The 14,660-nt window shown below is 51.9% G+C and overlaps 1 protein-coding gene across 4 annotated transcripts in view; it reads left to right on the forward strand.

The window, feature by feature from the left end:
- The first annotated feature begins 2,305 nt into the window (after nucleotides 1–2,305).
- The window catches only part of SPECC1L (sperm antigen with calponin homology and coiled-coil domains 1 like), a 55,330-nt gene continuing 42,975 nt past the window's right edge, over nucleotides 2,306–14,660 (forward strand). Inside the window, exons 1-2 of one of the 4 annotated variants that reach the window (XM_079762623.1) lie at nucleotides 10,187–12,277; nucleotides 13,948–14,034. In XM_079762623.1, the coding sequence (XP_079618749.1) occupies nucleotides 14,033–14,034 (2 nt within the window). In that variant the 5' untranslated portion in view covers nucleotides 10,187–12,277; nucleotides 13,948–14,032. Of the gene's footprint in view, nucleotides 2,432–10,186; nucleotides 12,278–13,947; nucleotides 14,035–14,660 lie in introns of those variants that run through there. The other 3 variants (XM_079762624.1, XM_079762625.1, XM_079762626.1) reach the window with 3 other exon arrangements.

Genomic DNA, 14,660 nt, shown 5'->3' on the forward strand with positions numbered 1-14,660 from the left:
CAGGCGTGTGCCCCGACCAGTCATTGAACCGGCACTCTCTTGGTATATGGGTGCCGCTGGAACCAACTGAGCCGCCCGGCCGGGGCAGTCCATGTCTATTTGATACCAGTATAAAGTTCACTTAACTCCTTAATGAATGAGGGAACCAGGCAGATGTTCTCCTCAGTTCAAAGGAGAGTTCCAAAGTCAGGTTACATTTACAGATCAAAAAATCTGAAATAAACTTGCAAAGGGTGGCAAAACTGGCTTTTCCCCCGTTGGGAGGGCTGTCTTGAGATAAGAATTACTTGCACGTCCCTAGACAAGAATAATTAACATTGACATCAGCTTTCTACAACTTACCGAGCTGTGAAAGAGCTCAAAGACAAGGAAAGGCCCGGAGGCCCCACAGCGTCAGAATCAGATAACCCAGAAGGGTGTTTCCCCAGGATGCCTGGCTTCCCATTGGAGGCACCGGAGCCTTTTTCGCCGAATCCCCTTTTCCTTCCGCTAATAGGTTACAACTGCAGACAACCCAAATGCCCACCAGTAGGAGAGGGGATAAACCAGGGTGTGGCAAATTCAAGCAGTAGAATACTACCACAGCAACCAAAATCGTATTCACTTTGCATGCCGGAGATACACAATCTCACTTATGGGCAAATATGCGAAAGTGCTAAATAACGTATTAGCAAATGGTCTAGCAATGAAAAATATATCAAGACCAAGCAAGTTGTATCGCATGATTTCACGCACCTAGGGGAAATAATGAGCAACATAAATGGATGAACAAAAACAGGAGACAGGGAAGCATCGATCAGACTCTTAAACCTCAGAGGGAAGGTAGGGGAGGGTGGGGGAAAGGGGGAGAGATCAACCAAAGGACTTGTGTGCATGCATATGAGCCTAACCAGGGGTCACGGACAACAGGGGGGTGGGGGCATACATGGGGAGGGGTTTGGGGTGGGAATGGGGGATGAGGACAATTACGTGATACCATAATAAAAAAAATAATTAAAAAAAAAAGACCAAGCAAGTTGTCTTTTTCCTAGGAAACCGAGATGATGTAATAAAAACCTAATGCCCTAACCAGTTTGGCTCAGTGGATAGAGCAGGCGTCCTCAAACTACGGCCCGCGGGCCACATGCGGGTGTTTTTGCCGTTTTGTTCTTTACTTCAAAATAAGATATGTGCAGTGTGCATAGGAATTTGTTCATAGTTTTTTTTAAAAACTATAGTCTGGCCCTCCAACGGTCTGAGGGACAGTGAACTGGCCCCCTGTTTAAAAAGTTTGAGGACCCCTGGGATAGAGCGTCCGCCTGCGGACTCAAGGGTCCCAGGTTTGATTCTGGTCAAGGGCATGTACCTTGGTCGCGGGCACATCCCCAGTAGGGGGTGTGCAGGAGGCAGCTGACCGATGTTTCTCTCTCATCGATGTTTCTAACTCTCTATCCCTTCCCTTCCTCTCTGTAAAAAAATCAATAAAATATATTTTAAAAAATCTAATGTCTTTCAAACTATCAAAGGAAAAAAAACCTGTATGATAATTGCGACCTAACAGAACATTTTAAAACTTGATAAAGGATAAAGTTTCTTATCCTTTGATAAGATAAACATAAAGTTTCATGTTTTTTAGGGGTGGCTCACTTTTTAAAAAATGTTTTTTTAAAATATATATTTTTATTCATTTCAGAGAGGAAGGGAAAGGGAAAGAGAGATAGAAACATCAATGATGAGAATCATTGATCGGCTGCCTCCTGCATTGTCCTACACTGGGGTGGAACGAACCTGCATCCGGGTCATGTGCCCTGACCGGGAATCGAACCGTGATCTATTTCATAGGTCGATGCACAACTGTGCGGCTCACTTTTAATTGTCTGTGTTCCCTGCTGCATGGGGAGCGCCAGGAAGGCGGGGCGTGTGTTTATTTCACCCCTATCTAGCTCATGCCTAGCACAGTCCTAGGCACACTGTAAATAAGCGCTGGCGGACCTTTGAGCTGAGTTAAGCCTTTGGGACAAAGGAGCTCTACACCTGCCACCTGCCCGCGCCCAGCGAAGCCTCCAAGACGAGCCAGGAGCTGGAGTGCCAGGCGCAGGCTCCATGCGCGCGCACCGGCTGCCCCAGGCCTTTATGTGGCCGGCCGGGTGCTAGGGCGCCTGCGCGACCCAGACGTGAGAGAGTGGGCGGGGCTTGAGGCGACGGCGCGGCCGCGGGATGTGGGCGGGGCCTGTACCGCGTCTGCACATTGGGCGCCAGTCGCGCAGGGCGGGGCCGGGGCGGGCCGAGGGCGGGGCCCGCGAGGGAGGCAGGGCGGGCCGGGCCAACGGCGCCGCGGGGTTGGCTGGTACCCTGAGGCCGGACTCAACGGGATCGGGCCGCGCCACCGGGCGACCTCGCCCCCGGCCCAAGTCCGGAGCCAGCAAGCGAGCGAGCGAGGCGGCGCCGCGCGGTAAGAGCCGGGGCCCGGTCCCCTCCGAGGGCGCCCGCGGGCCAGTCCACCTCCTCAGCGCCGCCCGCGCGGCCAGGCCCAGGCGGCCCCGCGGACCCCGTCGGGCCCGCGCCTGCGCCGTACCCCTGCCGGGCCCCCAGCCCGGCCCGGCCCGCGCCTGCGCCTGCGCCGTCCCCTCGGGCTCCCGGGCCGCCCCACCGACAGCGCCGCGGGCCGGGGGTCAGCGGGCCGCCCCAGGCTGGTGTCGGGACCCGCTGCTGGTCACCCAACCGCCGGAACCCTCTGAGCCGAGGCGCCGGGCGCGACGCTCGCAGTTTGCTTTCTCCGGGCCCCGGGAGAGGCCGGGCCGCCGCCTCCGCGCCCGGGTCCTCCGGTGCCCATGCCCCCGGCGGGGTTAGCGGGGCGCGGGGGCCCCGAGGACGCGGCGTGGGGGAGCTGGGCCGCGGGCGGCGGACCCTGGGCCTCCTGCGGGCTGGGCTTCCTCCGGGTCCCGCGCCCCCGCCCTCGTCCCGCTCGGCTGGGAGGTCAGCCCGAAGCCGGCGGAATGTCCTTTTTCCTTGAGAGCTGGGTTCTTGCATCCGGTTCGATGGGAATAATCCGGTGTTTTGCGGAGGAAGCATTTGCCTTTCCCGCAGTGTGGCAATTGCGTGGCTTAAAGACACGATCGTTCCTCCTTGGGGCGCTCCCCTGGGGGGTGTCTGTCTGCAAAAGAAGTCCACTCCCACGTACTTGCAGCCTGTTTCCTAGACCAAGTAGGATTCCTGGGCTCATTCAGAGGCAGAGGGAGCCTTGGGTTGCTGAGCCCGGGAAAAATGCCCGTACCTTCGCTGCCGTCCTGCTGTGATTGCGGGGGGAGGGAAGGGTGTTGTCAGAGAGCCCCTCCTACCATCCATACTGTGTTCCCGAGTTTTCGACAGATTCAAAAACACTAAGAAATGTTGCAGAGCCCACCCGCGTTTTCTGGGGCCCCGGGAGGACGCATCTTGAGATGAAGTCAGAGCTGTGCTCTTAGACATCTGCCTAAGACATGTCAGTTATAAAGCAGCCACACCGATACAGAAGGGCATGTGGTGCCAGGGGAAGTGGAGTTATTGATCGGGAGGAAGTTGTTTCTGTAAGGAAATGGCTGACCCAAGATTTTCTCTCTCTCTCTCTAAAATAATGTCTCTTCTCCTCTGAGTTCGTATGCACCAGGCAGTCTTGAAGACTCAGCGACTTTGGTAGCCGGAGAATGTTGCTGAATTGCCCGGGAATGATCCAGGCAGGAGGGGATTTTCTTGACAATTTCAGTAAGAAAGGGAATGTGGTGCCGGGGAAAAGCTTTACCTCCGCACCTTGGTGATAGTCCACAAACCGGAGGGAGAGTCAGTCAAGTCCAGCATCATTCACAGGGAGTGGAGGATAATTCCTGCAGCTGCGGTGAAGGTGAAGTTTGTATCCACGTTTCCGTCTCGAACTTGAACGTTTAGGATGTGTGTCTGCCGTGCAGTCTGTCATCGTGAGATGGGGTATCTCTAAAGCAGAGGTTCTTGTGACTGGCTGGACACAGCCCGTTTTATACCGCAGGTGACTCAGGCGATGGTGTCGCCGCGGTTCAGAATGAATGGCCATGTACGCGCTGGCGTGGAGCCGTGTGCACATGCAGATCACGGGGCTTCCTTGTAGCTGGTGTTGGGCAAACTGTCCAGCTCCGTGGAGGAAGGTGGCGGGCGGCAGTAGGCTTAGAGACATTCTCTTGGCTCCATGGCTCTGGGCAAGTCTGCCTTCCTCTCTGGACCTTCATTTCCCCATCTGTAAAGTGTGGGAGTTGAGGGGGGAGATGGAAAGGAGCTTGAGTTGCTAATATTTTAAACATATATTTTTACTGATTTCAGAGAGGAAGGGAGAGGGAGAGAGAGAGAAACACCAATGAGGAGAGAGAATCATGGATCGGCTGCCTCCTGCTCGCCCCACACTGGGGATCGAGCCCGCCACCCAGCCATGAGCCCTGACCCGTAATCGAGCCGTGACCTCCTGCTTCGTAGGTCCACGCTCAGTCCCTGAGCCTCCTGGCCGGGCTTATTTTGTATTAGTTTCAGGTGTAAGCGTAGTGGTTAGATCTTTATTTCTGAAAACAACCAGCCCAGCCTGCGTAGCTCAGCAGTTGAGCTACCGCCGAGTTCTCCATTTTCAGGGGGTAGCTGGGTCACCCCATGAAGGGGGTTTGTCCATGAGGGAAGAGAGTGCAGGTGTGTTACCAGTGTTTTTCCCGACCTTTTCCCACCTCTTCATTGTAGTTCTTCTCTTTATTCTTTAGTTAAATCCCGATGTTTGCTCCTGCCTTCTTTCCAGACAGCAGTCTGTTCACAGTCACCTCCTCACTCCCACTCCTGCAACCAAAGTCCTTCTGTGGCTCCCTCTGTGTGCATAGCCAGGCCTGCCAATCCTGAGCTTGGTAGCCAGGACTCTTCCTCACTGGCTCTGGCCTCCGCTCTCCACCTCCCCCCTCTTTTAGGTGCTTCATTGTGCTTTGCTGAACACCGCTTGGTCCCCTGAACACTTCCCAGTCTCCTTGTCCTCCTCTGCTGGAATAGTCTCTCACGTCATCTGATTGTCACCTTCAAAACTCAGCGCAGACACCTTCTTGCCTGGAAGACACCCCTTGTCCTGCAGATTCGCCTAGCACACTGCTTAGTTAGGATTTGGCACCTATGAGGTTTTTTAAAATATATTTTTATTGATTTCAGAGAGGAAGGGAGAGGGAGAGAGAGATAGAAACATCAGTGATGAGAGAGAACCATCAACCAGCTGCCCCCTGCACGCCCTACACTGGGGATGGCGTGCGCAACCCAGGCCTGTGCCCTGACGGGAATGGAACCGTGACCTCCTGGTTCACAGGTCGAAGCTCAACCAGGGAGCCACGCTGGCTGGGCGGCACCTGTGTGTTTCCCTGCTCCTCCTCGCCTGACACCGCAGAGCATAGCAGAGTGTCTGGCCCGAGGAACGCGGCTGCACGTGCTGGGTGCGGCTGCGCTGGCATATCAGTGCTGCGGGGAAAGTGGAACGCCAGTCCCTGCCCTTGAGCTCACTCCAGGTGCACTTGACTGCAGCCTTGAGGCACCTCCCAGCCAGGCATACCAGCTGGCAGAGTCCATTTCCTTGTGTCGTAGTGTCTGACTGCAATCTTGTTTCTTGAAGAAGACTGTCTCTCATGCCCATTGTGTCACCCAGAAACCAGGCGGGCACCCCCTTGGTTCCCAATATGCATTTTGCTTCCCTTTTTCACTTGGTATACCTTTCACCTTAAGTTTGCTTTGTTGTTGTTGTTGTGTTGTGTATGTTTTTTTAAATTTATGTGTTTGGACAGTAAATCTTTGAGATTTAGATGCTAGATTTCAAGTTTGTCTATTGTGCATATAGCCTAGGGAAAACAGTAGTTAAAGGGGAAAAATATTTATTTAATCCTCACCCAAGGATATTTTTCTTTATTGATTTTAGAGAGAGGGAGAGAGAAACATCAATCTGTTGCCTCTCATTCCTTCCCCCACCAGGGATGAAACCCATAACTGGGTATGTGCCCTGACCAGAAATTGAACTTGAGACCTTTCTGTGCATGAGTGGATACTCCAACCAACTGAGCCACCCTGGCCAGGGCTGATTTAAAAAAAAAAAAAAAAAAAAGGAGATGAAGTTAGAAATGCACGCTTGTCAGTGATCTGCTTCATTATGAAATGAAGTTAGAATGAACACTTGTCAGTGACTTGTTTCGTCAGACCCTCCAGTCCGGGACAGAGCTGGATCCTGATGGAATGCAAGTCATTTACTAATCACAATTTCACTATAATGAATAAAATGTTATTTTGAAAAATATTTTTTTGGCATTTTAGTTCCTAATGTTCCTTGTTTTTAGATTTTAAAGAATGCAACCTTCAAGTTTATGATAAACTAGTGTTCCTGAAGATCTAGTGGAGAATATAAATGTCTCAACATAAACATTCAAACCTGTAACAATTTTTATGAGTTTATTTGAGTCAAACTGACAATTGTCAGGAGGCAAAATCTCAACTGATTGAGAAAGTTCGCCTAAAAATGGCCGTTTTACCTCTTATTTTGCACATCAGAATCAAAGGAGTAGCGGGGAGGTTACGTGAAATCCGTTGGGGATAGATTCCAGAGGCGGGCGGGGGAAGTGAATCCGGGAAATCTCTGGGATTGGATAAAAAGGAAAAGAGACAGACACATCCTTCTATTCAGGTGAGTATGGAACAGTTAACAGTCACATGATAACTATGAGGGGATTTGTGGCCTCTGCTCTGAGGGGTGGGGAGAGGGAGAGATTACTCTGATATTTCAGAGGTATGTTATCAGGGGTGTTATCTTAGATGGGAAAAGAGCAGACCGTTAAGTTGAAGATGAATCTTTGTTAGAGAAAAATGCCGCCCTAGGACATGACTGCCGCCTTGACCTGCTGTTCGGTAGAAAGTTTTAGTTTCAGACCCTCCTGTGTGGTTACCGCAGGTCTCGAGTCTGTAAGGCTGCAGGCGGGCCTCTCGTGAGCTTGTCAGGTGTATGTGGCCCCTTTTCACCCAGCTGCCCCCCAGCGGCCCCCCAGCTGCACTGGGATTCTTTGTTGCCTCTTCCTGCCTTGGCTTCTAATTCTTCCCACCACATGTGCTCAGGGTGGGTTGGGTTCCAAAACTTTATTTCTAAAACTAATTTAATTCCCAAGGTTGGTGAAGTTGATGTTAATAGTACTGTAGACTCTAATGAGCACCGATAGCGGCATAGGTGAAAAAGCCTGCATTTCATGTGTACCTTCCACTAAACGTGGTCCCCGCCACACACCTTGAGGTAGTTAGAACAACTATTATTTTCCTTGATTTTGTCAGTGAAACAAGGTTAAGAATATGGAGCTAACCAACGGCCAAGCGTGGACCAGAGCCCAGGTTTCTGCCTGAAAGTCCTGTCTGTCACTGTAGCATGCTGCTGTTCAGCTAGAGTGCATTTGTCACACTGCTATTGGGGACTAGGGTGGCCTCTTCCCCACTGGGTCCTGAGGGTGGGGTCCTTAGGCTACCTCGAGAGAGAGAATTTTCCGAGACTCGCGTGGGATGGGGAGTGATTTTTATTTGCATGGTTACCTCTGTTTCTGAAGTCCCATCCCGTCATAGAGGGGGAGCTGGGGTTGAGTGTAGCCAGAGCCAGAGCCAGTGTCCAGGTGTGTGTTCACGGTGCAGCGGGTGCAGCTCAGAATCAGGCTGGTGACAGTCCACCAGTCCTTGCGCGTGGGAGTTCACACGGCTTAGGCCCTGCGGGTGAATGCCCGGAAGCAGGGGGGAGAGCCCCTCAAGCCAGGAGTCAAGTGCAACACACCAGGAGCAATCGAGAGAACACACTCCTTTGTTTAGGGCCGTGGTCGGCAAACTGCAGCTCGCGAGCCACATGCGGCTCTTTGGCCCCTTGAGTGTGGCTCTTCCACAAAATACCACGGCCTGGGCGAGTCTCTGTTGAAGAAGTGGCGTTAGAAGAAGTTTAAGTTTAAAAAATTTGGCTCTCAAAAGAAATTTCAATCGTTGTACTGTTGATATTTGGCTCTGTTGACTAATGAGTTTGCCGACCACTGGTTTAGGGAATAGAATATTCCAGATTTTGTACCCTTCCAGTGGCCACGCCCATTCTGGCCAAAGACCTGTTCTCAGGTGTGACTGACAGGGCAAGTACCTTCCCGATGTCACCCCAACTTCACTGGGCATGGGTCTGTTCTCCCCCCGTCCGGCCCCCACCCTCAGGACCGGCAGGGAACAGCCTGGTGGCTCGTGGGGAGTGGAAAGCTCTAGCTCCCGGGGCAGCTGCCCGGTGACCTGCCTGCATGGGCCTTCCCGTTGCTCCTTCCCGTTACTGATGCCGAGGTTAATTGCATCCGGGTCATGATGGTTGAAGGAACCGCAGGGCCTGGGACATAGAAAACCTAGTACGCATTGCTGCTTTTGTAACTGAAACGTCTGACGAGCCTTTACATGGGAGAGGCACGCAGCTGTTTTGTGTTGCTTTGGCTGGAAAGGTAGTCACAGCCGCACTGACATGGGTCAGGGAGTCGTGTTGACCTTGAAGTCAGTATTTAAGAACTACACTTCCCGAGGGGAGAGCTGCAGTAGATAGCGGTCCCTCTGGTGGACCTGGGCGCTGTACATGGACAACCTGCGGGGAGAACGCACTCCCCTAGATGCCGTCGAGAACATTCACGATCGTGGGAGGAGCGGACAGCGGAGTCGGTGTCATTGAGTTACATGTGCGCCTCAGCCTTTTCACAAGGAAGTGTGGCCCGGGACATTGTGAACTCGGAAGGAAGTGCTTTCCAGCGTTTTCCTCTTTTCTCCTCTTACGTCCTCACCCGACCAGCCGTGAGGAGGCCTTCTCCGCTCCGTGTCTGTCTGTCCCCGGCTGTGAGCTGCCCCTGATGACCTCACAGTCTGGAGAGTGTCTTCTGGGATCTGGCCTGTTCTCACCGCGCTTTGCTCTGTTTTCCTAGCTGTGGTTCCGTTCTCTGTCTGACGATGGAAGGTAGACTTAGGCAGTGGCCCTGCCTGGCCCCGTACCCAGTATCTGCGCTCGGGGCCTGTGGAGCGGTGTGTGCACTGCCCCTGCGGGTCCTAAGTGCTGGGAGAGTCCCGTCCGGTGCCGGGCTTCCTGGGTGCGGAGACCAGCTGTGATACGGTCCTGGGGGAGGTAGCGCCTCCGGTGGCTCGGGGGGGGGGGGGGGGGCGCTGAGCTGTGCCTGTCCTTTGAAATTGCCCCTTTTTAAAAAAAAATTATAAGAGTGTATTTGAGCCAACCAGAGGGTGTGCCTGGAAGCAGGAGCTTCCACAGGCTGAGAAAGCTGCTCTGGGGGGGGGGGGGGGCGGTGTGTGGGGTGTGGGGGGCCTCCAGTGAGTGGGCATTGGAGTTGGGGAGTAATGTGCCAGGTGGAATGAGCGGCGTGAACCAGGGAGAGTGACTGGCACAGGCGGCTAGGTTCCTGAAGGTGACAGGCCTGCTGCTCTAAGCGAGGCTGGGGGAGGGGAGGGGGTCCCTCGGGGGTTTGGGGTGGTGGGTCAGGCTGTTCCGTGCAGGGCCGGCTGTCAAGCAAAGGCATTCGGCTTAATATTCTTTTTTTCTTTTTTTAATATATTTTATTGATCTTTTACAGAGAGGAAGGGAGAGGGATAGAGAGCTAGAAACATCGATGAGAGAGAGACATCGACCAGCTGCCTCCTGCACACCCCCCACCGGGGATGTGCCCGCAACCAAGGTACGTGCCCTTGACCGGAATCGAACCTGGGACCCTTCAGTCCGCAGGCCGACGCTCTATCTACTGAGCCAAACCGGTTTTGGCTGGCTTCATATTCCTGCTGGTTGTGGCACAAGACTTCTTCCCATGTTGTTTGGTTGTGGTTCACTCTGTATGTTATTCCTTGTGTTGTGTTACTCCCTTCTCTGCCGCTGTCTCTCCTTTTCCCCGTTTGAGGAGCGGTGTGCAGGGCTAGAATTGTCAGATAAGGGACGGGGCAGGGCGCCCAGTCACCTGGGATGTCACACAGATAGTGAAAGCTCGTTCAGTCCAAGGCGGCCCCAAAGCAGTCCCGTGGCCCACGTGCCAGGGAGGAGGGCCGGCGCCGTGGCGTGTTGTCCACCAAGAAGATGGTCCTGGGCTCCAGGGAGCGGGACCGACCGCAGCAGGAGTGGGGCTCTGTGTGTGTGTGAAATGGGGCGGTAGGTGGGGAGGGGGGTGGGAGCCGGGTCTGGAGGGCAGCCTGCTGGCCACGGAGGCATTTGGCCTGAGGTAGGCACCGAGGCATCACCTGACGGGCGGCAGGGGGCTTGTGCTTCGGAGTGTGGAGAGGCCTGGTGGTGCGGGGGAGGAAGGCGGAGAGCACAGCTGGAGGCTCTGTGCGCACCCCGCTGTGCTGCTCCCTGCGGCGGGCGGTGGGGACCGAGGAGGGACTGCCGTCCGCCAGGACACATCTCCGTCCTTTTTAACGTCTGAAGACGGAGCACCCCGAGCCCTGTGTGGTCTCACTGTTCAGGCCTCCCCTCGAGATGAAGCTCACCCGGGAGTGAGCGGGCTGTGGTGGGGGCGTGGGGTCGGGAGTTCGCCTTTGCAGACCCCGCTCTGCCCTCGGCCAGCGAGGAAGGCTCTGGTCACCCTTACGTGGGCCTGATGTGCGTGCCTGCCGCCGGCGAGCGAGGGCTGCCTGTGCTTTAGCGAGACTCTGTCATTGGCAGCAAAAATGACCCTTCTATAGCTTATTTTAAAGGATTTTTAGTGATACGCTTCCCTGACAAGTGAAATACAAAAGCAAATGTTTCATTTTGTATTTCAGATCAGTTTGTTATAAATATACAAATGTATCAAATTGGTGTTTTAAATTAAAAATATGGTCGACGGTTCATTTTATGAATACAGCATTGTGCGAGTTTATAACTGCCTGCCAAAAACCTGAGCATAGAGCCACCGTTTGCAAGCATCCTGAATAAACGTTTTCTTTTTATAAATAGTCAGGAACCTTGGCTGAGAAGGGAGTGGTCAGAGGAGACTCAACATTTCTTGCATTCTGGGATTTTGAACTTTGGGAACCGATTTGTTTTGGACTAAATCTGGAATAATCGTTTGTGTACTGTAGCCAGAAATTCTTGTAGCCTTGTCACTTGTCTGGAATGTTAAGTATTGTTAGTCGTTTAACGGCTTTTCAGCAGTGGTATTACCAAGTGGTATTACAATATCATGCCATCTCCTGAAATGGGTCTGGAGAGATCTTGGTATGAGATTAATTAGGTTTTTTGTTTTATTCTTTGGGCCGCACTAAGGAGGAGAACACGGATGGCTTTAAGTTTGCACAATCCAGGGAGCGTCCAGTTTTGCTTGAATATTTCCTTGTGCTAAAGCTTGTCGAGTAAGAGAAAAATCACAAATTAGGATGGGTGGGCTTTTCTGTGGCCAGAACCAGTGGAAATGGAGTTGGGCTTTTGGGTTTCTATTGCTTGATAATGGACTCCTTTTTTCGCATCCTCTGTCAGCAGTTGTGGTTCAGAAGAAAGAGCTCAGACTCGGGGCAGCTGCTAACCGTGGTGTCTTCCTCCCTGCCAGCCCCCGAGGGCGGGTCTGAGAACCCGGGGTGCTGGGGGGCAGCGGCCTTCCCCACGGGCCAGCTGGCCGCCTCGTTCCTCTGGCTCTCGCTCTCACAAAGCCAGAAAACTTTTAAATCCTCACCTGAGGATATGCTTTTTATTGCTTTGAGAGAGAGAGGATCGGTGGTGGTTGGGCAGGGGCGGGGGAGGAGACAGAGACATGGATTGGGTGCCTCCCTTACGTGCCCTGACCGGGAATCGAACCCGCAACCTTTTAGTGCCCAGGATGACGCTCCAACCTACAGAGCCACGTTGGCCAGGGCTCCCAAAGCCGCATTTTGGAGAAGCTTTCATCTTTCACCTTCTACTCGAGTGTGCTTCCCCGCCCCGCGCAGTCTGGTTTTGCTCCTGTGCGCCTCCTCGGAGCTGTGCTGACCTGGCTCGCCATCACCTTCTCTCTGACGCCCGTGGCCACGTGGGCGTGTGGCACAGCCGCCCCCTCCGTGCCAGGCACCTCCCGCCCCTTGCAGAGTGGCCGCCACACGCCGGGAGGTAGCTGGGAGGGGAAGAGGGTGGACAGCATGGAGGAGCTGCTTTTCCTCCTCCTGTGCCCGTGCCGGGGGGGGGGGGGGTGCACCCTAGAATAAGGGGGGACGCGGTGAAGTGGCTTCCCTCACAGAGCCGGAGCTCGGAGTGGAGGAGAGGCAGGTAAATGCCATCTTTCCTCCGGAAGTCATTTGCAGGATTGGTTTCAGGAAACAGGTAAACTACCACATTCAATGTGCGTGTTAGTTTGATAATCACAACCTAATCTTTCCTGTCTGATTTTAGGCATGAGATAAATTCTGTCTATTGATGAGACAATATCATGCTATCATAAAAATAAGCATGGCCCTAGCCCGTTTGGCTCAGTGGATAGAGCGTCGGCCTGTGAACTGAAAGGTCCCAGGTTCGATTCCGGCCAAGGGCACATGCCTGGGCTGTGGGCTCGATCCCTAGTGGGGGCCTGCAGGAGGCAGCCGATCAATGCTTCTCTCTCCTCATGGATGTTTCTATCTCTCTCTCCCTCTCCCTTCCTCTCTGAAATCAATAAAAATATATTTAAAGAAAAAAATAAGCATGTAAAATTGTCAATAAGAATTGAGGTGTTTTGAGCAGTAATGGACTTTGTATGTGGATTCGGACTAAGCAGAGAGTCACAGTCCTGAAGGCATCGCCCAGCCTCCCTCGCCCTCCCTCTGTTTTGTGCGCCTTGCACCCCCCCCCTCCCCCTGGCACACGTGCAGGGCTTTGGTTTGGTTTGGTTTGGGGGTTTTGACATGACAAAGCTCAGGCTTTTCCTCTGACTAAGCCTTGACTTTCTCCGTGAAATCCCACTCCAAGTCTGTGAACATTGAAGTGCATTTTTTTCTGATTGTGTGTTATAACTCACAATTAGTAAGGTTAAAAACATGTATATGTTGAGGAATTCAGTCTAGGACCAGCCTAGTGCATTATGATTTATTTAATTAAAGCATTTTTTATTGAATCTTTTCAACTTTTTAGAAAACATGTTTTTATTGATTTCAGAGAGAGGGAGAGGGGATCGAGCCCGAAGCCCGGCCCTGACTGGGAATCGAACTGAGACCTCCTGGTTCATGGGTTGACGCTCAACCACTGAGCCACACTGGCCGGGCTGTTGGTTTTTGTAGTACATGTGCTTGTATCAGATTGGGCATTGGTTTTGATTCATTTAGCAACATTTATTTACTGACTCTAATGCAGCTAATTTGCTAAACTTTGGTTTTCCCTAGACTTTGTGATTCCTTCTCAGTGTTTTAAGTCTGTTCTTAGTTTACAATTTTAACATGATCCCTACATCTTAAATACGGAGTTTGTGAAATTATAGAGATAAATGTATTTAGATTGCTTGGGTCAAAATCCTTTTGGATTTTTTTTAAAAAATATATTTTATTGATTTTTTACAGAGAGGAAGAGAGAGGGATAGAGAGTTAGAAACATCGATGAGAGAGAAACATCGATCAGCTGCCTCTTGCACACCCCCCACTGGGGATGTGCCCGCAACCAAGGTACATGCCCTTGACCGGAATCGAACCCGGGAGCCTTGAGTCCGCAGGCCGACGCTCTATCCACTGAGCCAAACCGGTTTCGGCCCCTTTTGGATTTTTAATGAGATATTAATAGGCATAAACAATCATAACTAAAAAGCAATTTCTTTTTTAAAAAAATGTTTTGACTTCTGGTTCTGAAGCACAAATTGTAAAACAGACTTTTTGAGTTTATGGAAGAAAGATCCTAACAGCTCCTCCTCGCCTTCTAACCGGGCTCAGCGTTATTAGCATGGCCTCCCCACAGCCATGCAGACGTCAGGCCTGACCACAGCCAGGTCTCTTGATTATTGTTCTAGTGAATTCCCTACCATGTATTTTCAGTATTTCCTGATCTATAATTTCCAGTGGGAAAGAACCAGAAGCAAGTGCTGTTTGTTGACATCTGGGCACCGCAGTATATAATTTAATGTAAGTAGTAAGTAAAACAATCTTTAGTCGTGTCTTATTATAAGGAGTTTCTCTTACAAAGTGTCTTTTGAGTTGCTACTTTATTTTAATAAGGCATTAGTCATACTCGGGGCATGTGGTGTGTGCACTATAAATTATGATAGCTTACTTTTACTCCGTCTTTACTGTGGGCTGCCACCCTGCTAAGCATTTGAGGTTTATTATTTTATTTCATCCTCTCAACATTCTTTTAAGGTGGGTGGTCTGGTTACCAACCCATTTTACTCATGAGGAAGCTGAGAGTTCGGAAAGGTTACCGGTTTGAGCAGACATCCAATGGCCGCGGAGAGAAATTTTTCGGGTGCTTTTGGCATTATTTCTTTCTTTTTTTTTTTATATTTTATTGATTTTTTACAGAGAGGAAGAGAGAGGGATAGAGAGTTAGAAACATCGATGAGAGAGAAACATCGATCAGCTGCCTCCTGCACACTCCCTACTAGGGATGTGCCCGCAACCAAGGTACATGCCCTTGACCGGAATCGAACCTGGGACCCTTCAGTCCGCAGGCTGACGCTCTATCCACTGAGCCAAACCGGTTTAGGCTTGGCATTATTTCTGAAGCCCGATTGGGATGTGTCCTGGGTGGG

The sequence above is a fragment of the Cnephaeus nilssonii genome (genome assembly GCF_951640355.1).
Source record: "Cnephaeus nilssonii genome assembly, chromosome: 22".
NCBI classification, from domain to species: Eukaryota; Metazoa; Chordata; class Mammalia; order Chiroptera; family Vespertilionidae; genus Cnephaeus; species Cnephaeus nilssonii.